This window comes from Leptonychotes weddellii, chromosome 3, assembly GCF_054177405.1.
Source record: "Leptonychotes weddellii isolate Sample4059 chromosome 3, ASM5417740v2, whole genome shotgun sequence".
In the NCBI taxonomy this organism is placed as follows: domain Eukaryota; kingdom Metazoa; phylum Chordata; class Mammalia; order Carnivora; family Phocidae; genus Leptonychotes; species Leptonychotes weddellii.
In genome coordinates, this window is record NC_138371.1 from 175,596,323 (window position 1) to 175,613,125 (window position 16,803).

The 16,803-nt window shown below is 53.0% G+C and overlaps 1 protein-coding gene across 10 annotated transcripts in view; it reads left to right on the forward strand.

Moving 5' to 3' along the window:
• Positions 1-16,803, forward strand: part of ATP11A (ATPase phospholipid transporting 11A) — a 116,707-nt gene that overhangs the window by 50,842 nt on the left and 49,062 nt on the right. For all 10 annotated transcript variants that reach the window (XR_014143922.1, XM_081815222.1, XM_081815223.1 and 7 more), the window contains exons 2-8: positions 639-761; positions 7,257-7,346; positions 8,113-8,193; positions 10,734-10,841; positions 12,739-12,867; positions 15,236-15,339; positions 15,779-15,829. Coding sequence is in view for 9 of the 10 variants with exons in the window: in XM_081815222.1 (XP_081671348.1) it covers positions 639-761; positions 7,257-7,346; positions 8,113-8,193; positions 10,734-10,841; positions 12,739-12,867; positions 15,236-15,339; positions 15,779-15,829 (686 nt within the window). In the remaining variant the exon portion in view is untranslated. The remainder of the gene's footprint in view (positions 1-638; positions 762-7,256; positions 7,347-8,112; positions 8,194-10,733; positions 10,842-12,738; positions 12,868-15,235; positions 15,340-15,778; positions 15,830-16,803) is intronic.

Genomic DNA, 16,803 nt, shown 5'->3' on the forward strand with positions numbered 1-16,803 from the left:
GGACCCTGAGCGAGCTGGGCCGCCGGCCTGGGGGTGGGGGGGGCAGGACCCTGAGCTGGACTGCTGTGTGAGGCTTTATTTTAGCTTCTGTCTGTAGCTGTGGGGTCTTGGTACCTCGTGCTGACAGTGTAGGGTTGGATGAGTGTTGTCAAGATCCTTCTGGTCGGAAGATGTTTACCTTGTGCCTCGTGGGCATGACCCTTTGAATAACGTGAGGACGGGTCAGAGCCCAGCCGCCCATCTTCCCAGGAGAGCGCTTGAGCAGGGAGACAGGAGACAGCTCACAGCTCCGTCCTGCACTCGCAGTCTTACCCTCTTGTTAAAGACCTGCTCGCACGTGTCTTACAGGCTGTCTTCTGTGGGAGGCCTGAGGGTCGTGCTGAGCACTCCGTCTATGCAGGAGCCCGCCGTGTTCTTCCCCCTGACGACCAGCTTGGAAGGGCTTTGTCGCCGGCTCCCGCAGGGGTGCAGACCGCCCGCTCAGACTGGTGCCTTGGGGAGCGTAGCCGTGGGGGTTGAGTGAGATCGGGGCAGCTCAGGCCTCGGCAGGTGGGGCCCGGCGCAGGTTCCGTGGGTGAGGCCGCGCGTTAGCCAGCACTCGGGGGCTGTCCCCACTAACGCCGCTCTGTTTCCCGCAGTGTGCTGGAGAAGAGAACTGGGTGGACAGTCGGACCATCTACGTGGGGCACAGGGAGCCCCCCCCAGGTGCTGAGGCCTACATTCCACAGAGGCACCCCGACAACAGAATCGTCTCCTCCAAGGTGAGCTTCTGTCTGGGACCTTGTTTCCCATGGGCCCTGTGGGGACGGCGGTTACCCGCTCTGCTCCTGGGGCCATCGCCGTGGACGCTGCCCACCCCACTGAGCACTGCTGTTGGCGTCTGCGTGGGGCTGGCCCACTCGTCCGTAGCTTGTCCCCACAGCTGGTGGGACGTGCATCCTGTGTGTTAGACCACCTGTCCTTCACGTCTCTTTAACATGCCACGGACACAGGAGGCCTACTTCTGCCACTGATGTGTTTCCTGCCCGGCCACATCCCACCCCCGCCAGGGTCTCCTCACCTGTAGAGATGACACTGAATGTCCCTGGTGGCAGGAGGTGCTAGTGCAGCCCCCTTGTCGACAGGAACACTGGGCACGTGTCCCAGTCTGTCAGGTGGCATGGTAAGTGCCACAGGAAGGCTGTGATGGGGATGTCCTCACTCAAGTGAAGCGCGTGTTCTCCTTGCCTGGAGCGTGGGAACAGAGGCACACTTCACAGGCTTGCTGAGTCACCGGTCAGTGGCTCTCCAGGACGGCTTTGAGCAAAAAACGTAAACGATGGCTTCCCGGATTTTGGAGAACTTTCCCGTTAGACGCATACACCCATGCATCCATGAGGGCGTGCACGCACATGGCTGTGTGTCCCGGGTGGGCACACCTGTGTGGTGGGCCCACTAGATCCCTGTGTGGCCCACGTGTCTGGATATGTGTGGTAGAGCTACCGAATTCCTCAGGAAGCTATCAGAGATTGCCCTAAGTTTAAGAATACTTGAGAACAGAAAAGCTTGGCTCTTCAAGGCTCTTTTTTTAAATGGACCGATTTTATTTAAAACTGTGATGGAAAATAACAGTGATGATGATGATCCTAGCTTCAACTCGCCGTGTGGACAAGCAGATTGCTCATCACGGAAATCCCACGCAGTGTGCATGGTACGTGGTCGCCCAGAGGGATGCGTGCGGGGGACGTGGCCGAGCAGGACCTTTCCTGGGGTGCCGGGATCTTTGCAGCGGTGACCTGTGTAAACTGAGCGGTCTCAGCTGGAGCTCACTGAAGACTGCGTCACCGGTGGGCCCGACACAGGAAAGGAACCTCAGTCACACATCTTAAAAATCAGCTCCTGTGCCGTTCAAGTGCTTCGAGAGTCAGGGAAGCGCGCTGGACGCCGCGGCTGCAGGTGCCGCATGCGCTGAGCAGGGCAGGGCGGGGGCAGGTGACGGGGCTCAAAGCCGCCCACACTGCCCAGTGTCCAGCCAGCAGGACATGCGTCAGGCCCTTCGGCCACCGATGGCTTCCCGCTGCGGTTGGTTTCTCCCTCTAGGGACAAAGCCCCCAGTGCCTTTCGGGTCGATGTGGGAAGTTCTGCACAGGGTTGTGCAGAGGAACCTTCTGGAAGACAAGGCTTCTGGTTGACTGAGGCCGTCCGAGGGCCTTCCTGATGCATTTGGTGGAATATAGCCAGATGCTGAAGGATGCTTTGTTTAGGACAAAAAGCCCCGTCAGTGTTTTAGGGGAGACAACCAAAAGCAGCTATTTCTAAATCCTATTCTTGACTCTTCGTGCTCTGACTCAAGTGGTAGAGCCAGTTTATTATCTTCATTTTTTTCTTTCAAATACTCCCGCAGTGATTTTGAGGTGCCTTGTTGTCTTCCCACCTTTTCTCTCCCTGGGGTGGCACCCATGTCCCCAGCTGCCCTACCCGCACTGGGCCCCCAGCGCTGTCTCAGTTTTTGACAAAGCGGTGGAGGAAGGAGCGTTTGAGACAGACGTGCAGCATCCCGGGGTTTTTCACAATGGGTCCTTCTCAGGAAAGCTCCTCCAGAGCAGGAAGAACTGAGTCAACATCCTTGTAAGAGGCAGGTCAGGCTGAGGCCACACAGACGGTCGGAGCCTGTGTCCCCGATCAGAGCGGGAGGGGCCCTGCATCCATGCTCCTCTTTGTTCCAAGAGGACTCGCCCTTCCTCGAAGAGGCGGGGTTAGTGGCTCAACGCCCGTGCACGGGGGATGATGGTGTGTCATTTAAGGAGAAATCACGTACAGCACAGCGTCTGCGCTAATCAGAGTCGTACGGAAGAGGCTCTCAGAAGGCCAAGGACCGCTCACGAGCTCTGTTGGCGGGGTGGACGGCAGCCGTGACGTCTGCCAGCAGCTAGAGCCCATAATTGCTTTCATTTATCATTTAAAAACAGCCCAGGGTATACGGCATAAACAACGTAACTGGTAAAACCTAAGTCCCAGCAGGTGTGGAGAATGTGTGTTGTAACGTATGTACGTTTTCTTGGGAAGAACACATTTATCTTAAAAGAAGACCACCAGCTAAGACTCGTCCAGGCAGAGAAGCCTCGCTCCGCAAGCTTGATCGTGTTCAGTCGGAGAGCTTTCACACGGGGGTGAAAAAGCCAGCCCGCCGTGCTCGACGTGGACCTGTTCCACGGGTGGGCCGATGTTGGCCTCAGTGATTGGTGAGGGTTCGGGTTCCTTTCTGGGAACACCCTGGGCAGGTGTCTGGGATGAAGGAGAAACGAGAGCCCACTCCCCAGCGCATCCCCTTCCCTTTGCCTCTGACCGCGTGCACCCAGCCGCTGCTCGAGCTCACAGGCAAGCAGATCCCAGCTTCAGCAGAAGGACCGGCCACGGCTCCATCAGTTTCACGAGATTGTCCTTGGGGCACAGGATGCGTGTGGCTGCCAGCTCGGACCTCAGGACACTACGGTTACACGCAGGGCTCAGGCTATGCTGTCTGTCCGTACCTTCGAGAAAGCTGCGTCACCTGTGATCGTTGGCAGGCGAAGATTACCTTTTCCAACGAGGTGTGGATGGACGGCATTCCTGCGGACTTCGAGTGAAGCGCGGCCCACTGGAGAAGAACCAGCCTCAGAACAAAGCCGGGGATCGACCTTCAGCTGCGCATCTGCCGCTGAGCCCGCACCTTCCCCGTGGCACCCGTGGCACCGTGGCCCGCACCTTCCCCGTGGCACCCGTGGCACCGTGGCACCCGTGGCACCAGCACTGCCTCTCACTGGCCCGTCACGATGCGCACTCATTTTTCTGACATCGGGGATCCAGAATGGGGCGTCATTTTCTATTTTTACATCCCGGTCTCCCGGTCGTACACGAATGAGGAAGCTCAACTCCGGGTACGCGGACACGTCCTAGGGGCGATCGGGGCTCCGTGCACGGCTGGGTGCCGGGCCCGTGCTCAGGTCCCGCAGAGCCGAGGCCGCTTCCCACGTGTTCTCGTCTGACCTCCCGGCGCTTGGCAGAGAGCAGTGCCCAGGGCTTATCTCTGGTTTCCTTCCACCACATTTCCGGGGTAGACCAGGTGGGCCACATTCTTCTTTGTCCTGATCCACGCTCCCAGCGACTCATAGAACCACGGTGACCGCCGCAGAACCGAGCCGGGGGCTGGTCAGGTGTCCTGCTCGCAGACCCTCCCGTGTGAAGTGTTGGCAGTGTGAGCGAAAAGCGAGGAATAGCAGCTGTCCCGTGCCGTTCCACATCGGGGTGAAGGGAGGTGCTCCGGCCGCCTCCCTTCATCCCAGGCACGTGGCTGAGCCCGGGGACCCCAGGACTACGTGCCAGCTGCTGCCGGGACGGCCGTGGGAGCCAGGGCCTGATACCATGCCAGGGTCCGCGGAGCGCGTGACGTCGTGGCCCCGTGTCCGCTCAGACACTCAGCTCCCCAGACGTAAGGAGGACAAAGCGTGTGCGGTGGCCCCTCCGTCCTCCGCTTGCTGGCTCTCGTGTGTCACCCAGTGCCCATTTACTGTATCCCACCCGCGTGGTGCTCATCTTCCCGCGCACCCGCTCGCGTTCAGATTAGCTCACTGGTTTTCACTTTTCTTGTCATACGCCACCCGGAGTTAGTGACCCTCTTTTTGACCACGTTAATAATCAGCAGTAATGATTCATTATGGTGATTTATCCTGTGAAATAAGGGGATTACAAGGTGTAACGTTTAAGCTGCCGCGTGGCTTCTCCACGCCTGATTAGCAGGAAGCAATCATTTAAGTGGCTTTCAGTTCCAAATCTGAGCCAGCCCCGGGCACACTAGATTTGGGATGCTGAAAGGGGTCCAGAAACGGCACACTCAAACAGGACAAGACCAGACGTTCACATGATGTTCTAGGGTTCTTCCATTCGGAAGCAGGTGACATTCTGTTTTATTTCATTACACGTATAAGACGAAAGCTTTCTAGCATGGAAACGTTCAAGAATGTGTAAGAGGTCAGAGGGTGGTGTGATGAGGCTCTCATGCCCTTGTCACCCCAGCAGCTCCCCCCGGGTCCCACGGTCCTCCACCAGCATTGTGAAGCAGATCCTGAACAGCACTGGGTTTTCATCTGTAGACACTTCGGGAGACAGAAGATGGGGTTTTAACCAACTGAGCCACCCAGGCGCCCTGGGAAGATGGGGTTTTAAGTGGGAGCTTTTTCCATTAACGTGATTTTGGTACTGAGTAACATATTATAGGTCCTTGGGGACATTTTTGATTCACAGATAGTGAGTATGGGCGTGGGTGCTGGGCAGTAGTAGGTCGGTTTCATGGGGTGGGGCCTTAAAAACAGTTCCATCTTGGAGTCGGGAAATCTGTGAAGGATCACGGATTATTCCAGGCTGGTCACAGAAACACAAAAATGAGGCATAAATGCTGTGACTGCCTAATAACTTACGTTCCTTTTAAAAGTTGATGGAAAGTGACTTTTTCATTATGGCCCATTTAAAAGAAAAAAACTTATCTATCTTTCTTAAAAATGTAAAAAGGTTCCTTGTGTTTGTACTGTTTGTCAAGCTATAGAATTTTAATGTCCCGTTATGTTTTCAGCACCAGTTTAAGCCAGAACTTTGAACCCAGCTGCACTCCTTCAGGGCTCATGCTAACGTGCTTACTTTATACAGGAAAAACTAGAACACAGTCCTGAAATAATTTGCTAAAATTTACTTGATTTTTAAGTGTCAAGACCATGTTGGATACGGGGTCTGACTCCACAAAGGCCGTGTGTTTTGCAGTGGAACAAAGAGTAAATATTTTCTGAATTCCATAGAGTGGCCAAATTATCCCGAGGTAGGGTAGGAAATTAAGAATTCAAAACATGGCGTTTTTGTTTTTGTTTTTTTGTGGGGTTTACGGGGGACACATTGTCTATATTTTGGGAGAATTGGCTGTTGGGGTTGGTTTCTGTTTTTGTTTTTCTGTAATGGAGAAACGGAGGTGAAGAAGATCTAGCTCTGTGTTCTCTACCCTCTCTTAGTGTCTGTGGCTACATTTCTGATCAGGAGACCTTCTGTTTGGTTCTCAGTCTGTTTGCACTCAGATGGAGAAAGCCTTGTGCGCACTTGACAGAATCCAACACCATTGCTGAAGAGTTTCAGCAAACTAGGAATGCAGGAGAATTTCAACTTGATAAAGAGCATCTGTAATAGACCCATAGCTAATACTATCCCTGATGGTGAAAACTGAGATGCTTTCACCCCAGGACCGAGAACGATGCCCATTTCCCTCTTGCCACCCCATTCAACGGCTTCACTGGATGTCGTGGCTAATACAGTGAGGAAGGGAAGGGGTGCAGGATAGGCAGACTGGGCAGGAAGAAACAAGGCAAGTGGCATGAAGGTCTGTGGAAAAAATCCCAAAGAAAACTCCCAACAGAATCTGTTGGGACTTACGAACCATAAGACCAAGGCCAGCAGCAAACAGTTGAATTCAGAACTTAAAATTTTCTGGCCTTCAAAAGACACTGTTAAGCCACTGACTGAGGAAATGTTTGCCAAACATATGGCCTGTAGATGCCAGGTGTCTGGCGGTACGTGGAAGGGGAAAGGTGCTGGGGGGTCGGACGCGGTGGGGCCGGGCAGTACGCAGAGAGCTAACACACAAACACCAACACAGTGTTTACTGGGGGGTAATGACATCCGGGACATTGTTGTTCTCAACGCAGAAGGTAAGGAAACTGGTCTCCTGAGGCAAAGATGAGAAGTCTGGAGGGTAGGTGGTGGCCAGCACTCCCCTGTCCGCCCTCCACTCCCTGCACGCGAGGAGGTGTGCGTGGGGCCGTCTCCACCCTGGGACACGGTGGCCTCGCGACGCTGACTTGGAGTGTCGCTTTCTGTGACCAGCCAGTGACGCTGTCACAGACAGAAGAGAAGGAAGTAGTCAGGGAGGAATGCCGAGCACGTACGTGTTAACGATCAGAGGTTTACGCTTTATGAAACATATTTTAATGGTGAAACTAGTGTTAGGCTGCTTTGCAGGACATGGGATTACCTGGGGTTGGGTAACTCGTGCTCTTTTGGAATACCTGTTCTATGTTAGCTGTTCATTTTTGTGGTCAACAAATGGATAAAATACCTACAGAACACCCTAAACGTTGACTTGTGAGTTCTGTATCTAAAACTAAACATTTTGTGCTTTGAAATCCAGTGCGGTCCTCATGTAGTAGACACTAAAAAAGTAAAATGTGATTAAAATGACACGTTTTTGTTTTTCTTTTATACAGTACACATTTTGGAACTTCATACCCAAGAACTTATTTGAACAATTCAGAAGAATAGCCAACTTTTATTTTCTTATCATATTTCTGGTACAGGTAAGACCAGCTGTCTTTTTTTTAATCACCTCAAGTGTAAAGTCTAATAAGCAACGCTTTATTCTCAGGAGATTAACTATGGTTTGCTAACGAGAAAGAGCAGGGACCTGGAGCCCTTCATGTCTCCTTCATGGACAACTGTGTTGGTTCAGAGAGGCGTCTAAGCTGAAACAGACATGTGAACAGTCTGCCTTGGGGTTGGGTCTGGCCACCTTCCAGTCCTCGAGGCAAAATCAGGAGCCCCCTGATCTTTAGGGGAAACTGAGCAGCCACGCTGAGCGTTGTTGGGTGGATCCTCCTCCTCAGTGCGCGTGGGGAGAGCGAGAAGAGAGAAAACCACAGTGGGGTCTGAACGAGGGAGCAGGGATCTGATGTGTTTTAAGACTAGCAATCTCATTTTTCTCAGTCATGCAAAATACAGCAGAAGGGCTTTTAGAATGTCCCCAACATTAAGTTATTCAAATAATGTAATTGAAGTGTGGGACCAAAAGCAGAGCAGTGAATTAAAATAAAATGCACGGCACAGTCAGGCTTCCGTCTTTGCCACTGTTAGCGTGGTTTCCTTAAGCAGGTCCCTGAACTAGAGCAAGTCACCCTCACTTTCGTGGTAAATAGAGTGACTTACCCCTACTCTGACTTATCTCTAGTGAGGGGATAAAGTGAGTTTAAAATAAGCGAAAGCAAATGTTTCTGTTGGTGTCGTAGGCCAGCCAGTCTAAGTCGCTAGGACGTGCTTTGAGGCTCTGTAATTCTGCTTTAATTGCAGTTGATCATCGACACCCCCACGAGCCCCGTAACCAGTGGGCTTCCGCTGTTCTTTGTCATCACCGTCACGGCTATCAAACAGGTAAGACGTCTGCAGAGAAAGGGAGGGTGGCGCCATCTCATTATATAATGTTGCCTTCTGTCCAAAGCAAGATGATCTGGTTTGCTTCAGCTAGTTCACAGGAAATTTAGCTAAGTTCTAGAAATTCATTTGGGTAATTGTCTTAGATTGACACTTGAGCTAAAATAAGAGAGATTAGGAAACATAGCAGCTAGGGTGGCATCCTGTGAGTCTGAGGAGGAAACCAAGGTTTTCATGTTCAGAACCAACCAGAGATGGAATCGATTTTTAGAAGAGTTTCTTAGCCTGTCCACACTCTGGACTGTCTGAACCGCAAGCACCTGCTGTGCCCAGAGCCCGGGCTGTGGTTTCCTAAGCGAGCTTGTGGACTCCTAACTCAGGGCGTGCCTCGGGCTCTTCTCCCTGGTCCCGGTCGCTGACAGGGAGAAGAACATGTCTCGGTTATGTCCACTGTTCATCTGGCCATCTCTGTGCTGTAGCCATCAGCTCTGTCTGGATCCAGAAAATTCCCATCCCCTCGGAAGGAGGCCCTGTACCCGCAAGCAGTCCCTGGCTTCCCCGCCCCAGCCCCCGCCAGCCGCCGGTCTGCCTTCTGTCTTCTGCCGTGTGGGTGCGGAGCAGCTCTCTGTGCTTGTGGTGTGCACTTCCTTGGTGACTAACGATATGGAGCATCTTTTCCCGTGCTTATTGGCTGTTTGTGTGTATTTCTTCAGAAACATGTCATGAAATCCTTCATCCATCTTAAAATTGGGTTTTTTGTCTTTTGATTGATGAGTTGCAAGAACTCATTATATGTTCCAGAAACAAGTCCCTTATCTGCTGCAGGCTGTTGAACCTAATGATGTTTGCATTTCAGGGTTGATAGGTCGACTTTTCATTTGGGAGATCTGGATAATTTGTAAAATGGCAGCTTCTAGTGACATTATTGATGGTCCAGTTCTTGCTGACAAAGCCATGCTTTTCTGATGTTTGTCTTTAAATAAAAATAGAGAAAACGAAACACGTATTTTACGTGAGAACAGCCACTGGTTGACAGTGGTATGTCAGTGCCGCAGAGTGATTTTCTCTAGATTGAGGAAAAAACGTAGAACGGAATCAGGTTACCTTCTAGTGTGTGTGTAAAGAGCACCTCCGGGCCGCGTTCTGCCAGCCCTGCTCATCTTCAGTACGAGAATGTTTGCAGAAGTATTTTTTTTAATATAGAACGGTGAAGAGCATTTAAGGATGTGTCTTCATTTCAATTTGGGTTTTATATCTCACTCACCAGTAATCTGGAAATAGAGATTTGAACAAAAATGATTTTACTTCATACCCATTAGATTGTCTTTTAAATGTAAAAGCCTGAAGAGCAACCAAGGATGATAATGTGGTCAAGCACATGCACCTGCTGCTGATGGGAGCATGGTGGCGCCATCTTGGAAAACCATTCGGCAGTAACTGATGGAGCGAGGCCGTGAATGCAGTTAGTGTGTATTATATGCATCTCAGAATAGACCACAGAGGCCCGGTGGTGCGTCCTGGGATGTTCATTGCCTGCCTCTTTGGGGAAGAAAAACTAGGGACAGGTTGTTCTTCAGTGAGGCAATGGGCAGCACATTTGTTGTGGAGGGGGGGGATTGCGGGGGAAGGTGCAGTGATTGAAATGAGTGAGCCCCTGGCTTCCCACCGCTCCACCTGCCCCCTATCTCTCTCCTCCTCACCTTCCCCGACCTCAGGACACCTCCACACTCTGGCTCCTACCCTGGACAACTCAGATGCCCTCAGCCCTCCCCTCCTCAGCCCTGTTCCCTGGTGACCCCAGCCAACACATACAGGGGATCCGATTCCCTTCCTTGCAGCTCAGGAAGCCCCTTTGGGGAGCCTGGCATCTGCTAGTCCCAGATGTGCCTCGTCCCCCCTGGGCGCCAAACGCATCTGACCCCCTCTGTTCAAATCTCCAGCGACTTCAGTGAGTTGGGCTCACCCTCCCGGGCTGCCCACCCTGCCTGGCTTTCTGCATGCCCCACACTGTCTTCAACCTTCCAGGCCAGCCTGGCCCTGGCCCCTGTCCCCACCCACGTCCGATCTTGCCCCCTCATGCCGTTTACCGTGGTGTCACCTACTCCTTTCCGGGCAAGCGCTGAGCATCCGCTGGGGGCCAGCTCAGACCCTTCTCCTCTGAGCCCCCCCACACACATTTGCACACATGCGCTGTGGGGCCTGTGACACACTCACTGGGTCAGGGAACCAGGTGAGGCTCACGCCTGGGCCTGCAGGAAGGAGAACGGGAGACCCCCACCCTGGCCCTCCTGCCTGAGTGAGGCCTCGGCCAGGGCGCTGACAGTGAGCAGCTAGGCGTGGCCATCCCAGTGGTCGAGCACAGACAATAGACATGTGTCCCACAGGAGAATGTCCAGAAGCCTCTGAAGGTGCCAGGGGCCGTGAAGAAGTGGGTACCCACGGTCACGGCCCATCCAGCCGGGTCCAGAGCGGCTGGCTCAGGGCTGAGGGCTCTCAGCGGACTTTGGCTCCACCACATGGGCGTCTTCTCTCCCCTTTAGGGCTATGAGGACTGGCTTCGCCATAAGGCAGACAACGCCATGAACCAGTGCCCTGTGCATTTCATCCAGCACGGCAAGCTGGTGCGGAAGCAGAGCCGAAAGCTGAGGGTAAGCAACACTGGCGCATTTCTTCAGCCAAAACCGGGAACAGTTAAAAGCCAAAAAGCAGCAATGCAGCAGGGTTTTAATTTAGCCAAACCTGTGCCTGGAATTGCTTCTTCACTGGGTACAGTCCCGACCACATCCCCAAACCCTTCTCACTAAAGCTAAGCACCTACCACTGTTTCCTTAACTTTAATTTTACTCATTTTAAGTTGTAATAAGCTTTCTTTTTTAGAGCAGTTTAATTCCGCAGACCCCATCAGGGTTGCCTGAACTTTAGGAGATTGTTCCAACCAGTCAGGACAGAGGAAGCTCTAGGACGCTGTTGGAAAACTTGTCCTAGAACGGAAACTCTGAGATGAGGAACGGAAAGCTCACTGAAGGTTGTGTTTTCATTCCCGGTTGCAGTGAGCTGTGAGTGTAACTGACGCATCGGTATCTGCTTAAACGTTTGATTATGTCACTCACATGGCTGGTTTTCACACCTGCACTAGCCAGTGGGAAGCACCTGCGTGTGCAGCAGCTGGCGGTGTGGACGCGAAGGCTTGTCCCTGGGGAGTGTCAGCTGTGAGCCCAGGGATGGAGCCCGGCTGGGCCCTCCTGCCTCCTCCTCATGCCCGGCTGCGTATCATCTCTGAAGCCCCTGATCCCCGCACCCCGTGCCCATCCCCCACCCCATGCCCATCCCCTCTCCCTACCCGCACTTCCCCTCCCTCTCCACCCCATCCCCCCTACTCCACCCAGCCAAAACCCACCTGAAGGCTTGCTCACATGTCACCAGCACATGGCCATCTTTGTGAACCTAGTCCAACATGTGTCATACACACTATTGTATGTATTTTTAAGATTTTAAGCAACATTTTCTTTGTTTTTATTTTTGTTTTTTTAAGTTTTTTTTAAAAGTAATCTATGCCCAACATGGGGCTTGAACTCACAACCCTGAGATCAAGGGTCTCATGCTCCACCAACTGAGCCAGCCAGGTGCTCCTGCATCTTCTTTATTTTGTAAGTTTTCCTGACCAGGTGTTTTAGGACTTCTGACTGAGCTCCCCTCACTTTACCTGGACTGGTGATGATTTCTTGGCCGTCACGGGCTCTGGAACGGAATGCTGGTGGGGCCCTGTGCACATATTAACAGACTAATTCAGACCCTAAGCCCTTCACGTACTTCCCCTTAATGACCGTATTTCCTTGGCAAAGCCTTCTATACTTTTAATAAACAGACCTAAATAGCATCAACCAGCAGAAAATTGCATTTTTAATGCCTTGATCTCCTATGGGAAATGTCTGTTCTGTAGCTGGCCAGTTGGAGCCGAGAGGGCTCTGCACGGACAGTGTGAGACAGGGCCAGGCTGGCGGAGGTGCCCGAGGCCATTCGAGAAGAGTCTCCAGTGGTCCGTCGCTAAGATCACGTTATCTCAAGACTGTCACGGCGTAAATGGAATCACATAAGCTGCATTTGGGGACTGGTCCTCCATTTAGCCCGTTCCTCTGAGTCCCATCCCCTCCTGTGCATCAGGAACCCCTCCCCCCACCCACCCATCACAGCTGTTCACACCCACCAGTTGAATTTTCTAGATCGACACCTTCCTGCAGGAATAATTCCCACTCAGACTCATTAACAAACACTTGAACTTGTCCGGCTTGGGCTCAGTCAAGGATAATCGGGTTATGGGAGTTTGTCTTTGTTTTCGCCGCAGAATATTCCATCGTAATACGCTTTGATGCTTCGTGGGTCTAAAGTTGGTCATCGAGACCCTCGCATGGTCTTTCCACGGGTTGGGCAGAATCCCGGCACACGGTCCTTCCCTAGAGTGCCTTCCCATCCATACCTCTGCCTGCAGACCCCAAGGCCCCTGAACCACAGGGGCTGCCACACCGAGGCTGTCTGTCTGTCCTGCAGGTCGGGGACATCGTCATGGTCAAGGAGGACGAGACCTTCCCCTGTGACTTGATCTTCCTCTCCAGCAGCCGCGGGGATGGGACCTGCCACGTGACCACCGCCAGCTTAGATGGAGAATCCAGTCACAAAGTACCGTGCCTTTCATTTGGGGCCATGCACGGGGCACCGTGGTTGCAAACCCAGTGTTCCCGGGGGTTACGGAGAAACCGGGGGAGCTGGGCCGGCCACACGGCTCCTCACTTTGATTCTCCCCACATCCCACCGTTGCCTGTTCCCCCTCAGGGTCCATAGCCACCAACCACTCGGGTTAACAGAAGTGACTTCATGTTAGTTCTTAGCTGTGTCACTGAGTGGAGGGACCAGGATGCAAGGAGTAGATTGTGGGAATTTGGAAAATTTTCATTTTACTGGTCAAAATTAGTGTCTTAACTAGATGGAGTTATGTGAAAAGTCACATGGGAGTCTAGATTTTTGAGGACTATCACTTTAATGAGTGTCCTTTCGTTCAAATGTCTTAATAAGGATTTTCTGAACTTAGAATTAAGTTCTTATACTCAGTATGGAATTCTGTACTGCCAGTTGGTGCTACGAAACTTTAACAATCGCAAAAGAATAGAACATACCACTATTTAAAGATTTCATTATTTTTAAAACAATGGGAGCTTCCTAGGAGTTTAAGAAATTAGTGAGCGTGGCTCAGTGGACCCAACCATGTCTGAGGCATTGGTCAATGGCAATTAATGGTGGGATTTCTGTGGTGGGAAAGAGATATTTTCTTCCTTTTATGGGTAATTCATATCATTGTATAAACCCTGTGGGACTTTTGGGGCACCTTTCCTATGTAGGCGTCCCGAGAGGGCTAATATTCTGGCACGATCGATGGTGTTTGTGGGGGGTGGAAGCCCCCGGGAGAGCCAGGTGACTGTGGTGTCAGGTGTCTGAGTGTGGGGATCATGTTCCCGTGTCCCTGACACCCGGTGAGCCACGTGGACCCCGGCTGTTGGCACCGGGTGGCCCCTCGTGCCCGTCCTGCGGGAGGGATGCCCCAGCATGGCTAGCACCTCTCGTGCGGTTGTGCTCAGCGTCCTGTGTGCTCTCTGACGTCACATCTGCACATCTGACCAGGGCTGGGCGCTGGAGTTACTGAGCTCCTCCCATAAAAGACACCAGGGCTCCCGCACTGGTCACAGTCACGGCCCGTGTGACCTTGGGCAGGCATTTTTTTTTTTTTTAAAGATTTTATTTATTTGACAGAGACACAGCGAGAGAGGGAACACAAGCAGGGGGAGTGGGGGAGGGAGAAGCAGGCTTCCTGCAGAGCAGGGAGCCCGACGCGGGGCCTGATCCCAGGACCCTGGGATCATGACCCGAGCCGAAGGCAGACGCTTAACGACTGAGCCACCCAGGCGCCCCTGGGCAGGCATTTTTAACCTTTGCAGTTTTCACGTCCTTAAATGGGGACAGACCTGTCTTGCAGGGGCTCTTGTAGGATGTACTTAGAAATTTCCTGACGTGGGGCGCCTGGGTGGCTCAGTTGGTTGGGCGACTGCCTTCGGCTCAGGTCATGATCCTGGAGTCCCGGGATCGAGTCCCGCATCGGGCTCCCTGCTCGGCGGGGAGTCTGCTTCTCCCTCTGACCCTCCTCCCTCTCATGCTCTCTGTCTCTCATTCTCTCTCTCTCAAATAAAGAAAATCTTAAAAAAAAAAAAAAAAAAATTTCCTGACGTCCCAGGTGTGCAGTAGGGGCCCCAGCGTGTTCTAAAAGCCACTGCTGCTGTGATTTATGTCCCGCCTGTTTTGACCTGTGGCACCCTTTCCCGCCCAGCACCTGACTGCCGGGAAGATGAGCGGACATTCAGAGACACACTATCTCCACAGGCCCTCGCGCTTGGGCTCCCAGCCCACCTGTTCCCGTTGGTGATGCCGTCCGGGCCGGTGCATCCACACTGCCTGGGTCACGTTAGAAATGCCGTTCTCGGGCCCCCCAGACCCACTGCATCGGAAGCGGGGGGCGGCCGGGCAGTCGGTGTCCCGCGAGCCCGCCAGGGTCTGAGGCGCGCTCAGGTTTGCGGGGCCGTCGGTGGATGCCGAGCGCGGGGCCGTGCGGGGAGCACGCCAGGCCCGAGCAGTTCACGATGCCGGGGACGGCCCTGTGCACACATAGGCAGCATGTGAGGAAGAGGAACATTGACCCCTAGATTTGTTTCCTGACGGGTAGCCGTCACAGGGACAGATGCAGGTGTCCCGTTTTGAAGAAGCTCTCCCAGGGCTTGAGGGCAGTGGGCGAGCGGGCTGGTGGAGCCTTGTGCTTCCGTCACTTGTTAACATCCCCACACCCTAGTCTGCGTTTCCTGGTACGTGACTTCCGTGTTCATAGTTCTCTCTGACACGGCACCGAGGCTCCGGACTCGGGCTTAGTTACAGGCACGGCAGGCGCCGGCTGTCAGCTGCGCGTCCCTTGTTGGGTTGTGAATTCACCGTTCTTGTCGATCCACAGACCCACTACGCCGTTCAGGACACAAAGGGGTTTCATACTGAAGAAGATATAGACGGCTTGCATGCCACGATTGAGTGTGAGCAGCCCCAGCCCGACCTGTACAAGTAAGTCTGGGCGGCGTTCCCTGTCGCCGCCGCTCCCCCTGCCCCAGCTGCTGTCTGCTCTCCACCCCGCCCGTCTGGAAAGCATGTACGTCGCTGCTTAAAAATTGAGACCGAGCCAGAAATAAAACAGTTCACTTAATATTCTCATAGTTCAGCAACATTAAAATCTGTAGCTATTTGTGCAAATATTTGGACTGGCTTAACGGAACTAAGTTTATTGAAGAAAAAATGATTTTCTGTAATTTGAGGAACCAATTTTAAGGAAAATCCTTGGAGTCATGGGCGAATGAGGACAGAAAGTAAAAGAAGAAACAGGGAGGAAGCCAATGAGCTTTTGAGCGGGCTCCCGCCCTGGAAGCTGGAGACGGGTGCGGACGGTGTGGGGCCGGCCTCCCTCCCGCCCCAGCTGCGTGGCACTGATCTGACTTCTTGTTGCCAGGTTCGTCGGCCGCATCAACGTCTACAACGATCAGAACGACCCCGTGGTGAGGTGAGGACAGCGGCACTCTTGTCATCCATGCTGTCAGATTACAGGGAATTCTGTTTCCGATCAGAGGCTTTCCTTGTTGCTGCTCCGTTGGGTTTGGGAAGTAGAGTTCTGCTTTAGCAAAGGTCCAGGTCCTGCTGTCTTCTTTGGTTTCTCTTGTGAGCATAGCTGTTGGTGCCAACAAGCTGATGGCGCTCATCGGAAGCAGTGTTAGGAGCCCATCTGACAGTGAGCCGCCGCCCCTGAGAAGTGCCCTTCAGCCTTTATGGATGAGGTTCTGCCACGAAGCTGGGCCGTTTCTGACTTGAGGCCATCTTACTGGAATGTATCGTCTCCTCGAGATCATCCCTGGGACACTGTTTTCGTTCTAGATTCTGTCTAGATTTAAGGGGATGTGTCTCATCTAGGGACCGTGTAGGTGGCAGGTGGGTGTGCTCTCCTGCTTCATCATAGCGGTCTGGGATCCGTCACACCCGCAGGTTGTGACAGGGACCCGCACCCTCGAGGTGGCAGCGCCCCAGAGCCAGCCAGTGCTGGACGCGTGTGGTCCGCTCTCATCCGGCACCGGCTCGCCACGTCTCCAGGCCTGTGGGTGTGTCGTCTGGACATAGTGTCCAGGTCTGGTGGGTCTTTGCTGTCGAGGTGATCGAGACGGACAGGGTAGGAAGTTGACTTGGAGTAGGATTTGGAGCTGACGTTTTCTGTAACCCCTGCCTCTCCTGCGTTGGAGAAATCATTTTTCTTTCCACTTAAGTGGTCTCCAGATTGTCGATGTCCTGGTGTTACCTTGTGTGTCAAGGAAAACGGTTGCCTAGAAGTAGAAATAATCTCAATAGGAAATAGATGGTAATAAATGTAAGACCCTAGGGCCCCTCTTGAAATTGTGTTTCATGGAAATGGTTTGTGCGCTTCATGGGTCATGGCCAAGCTCCATCAGCACGTTCATGGTGCTTCTGAGAGGTCGTGGAGGCACGGCT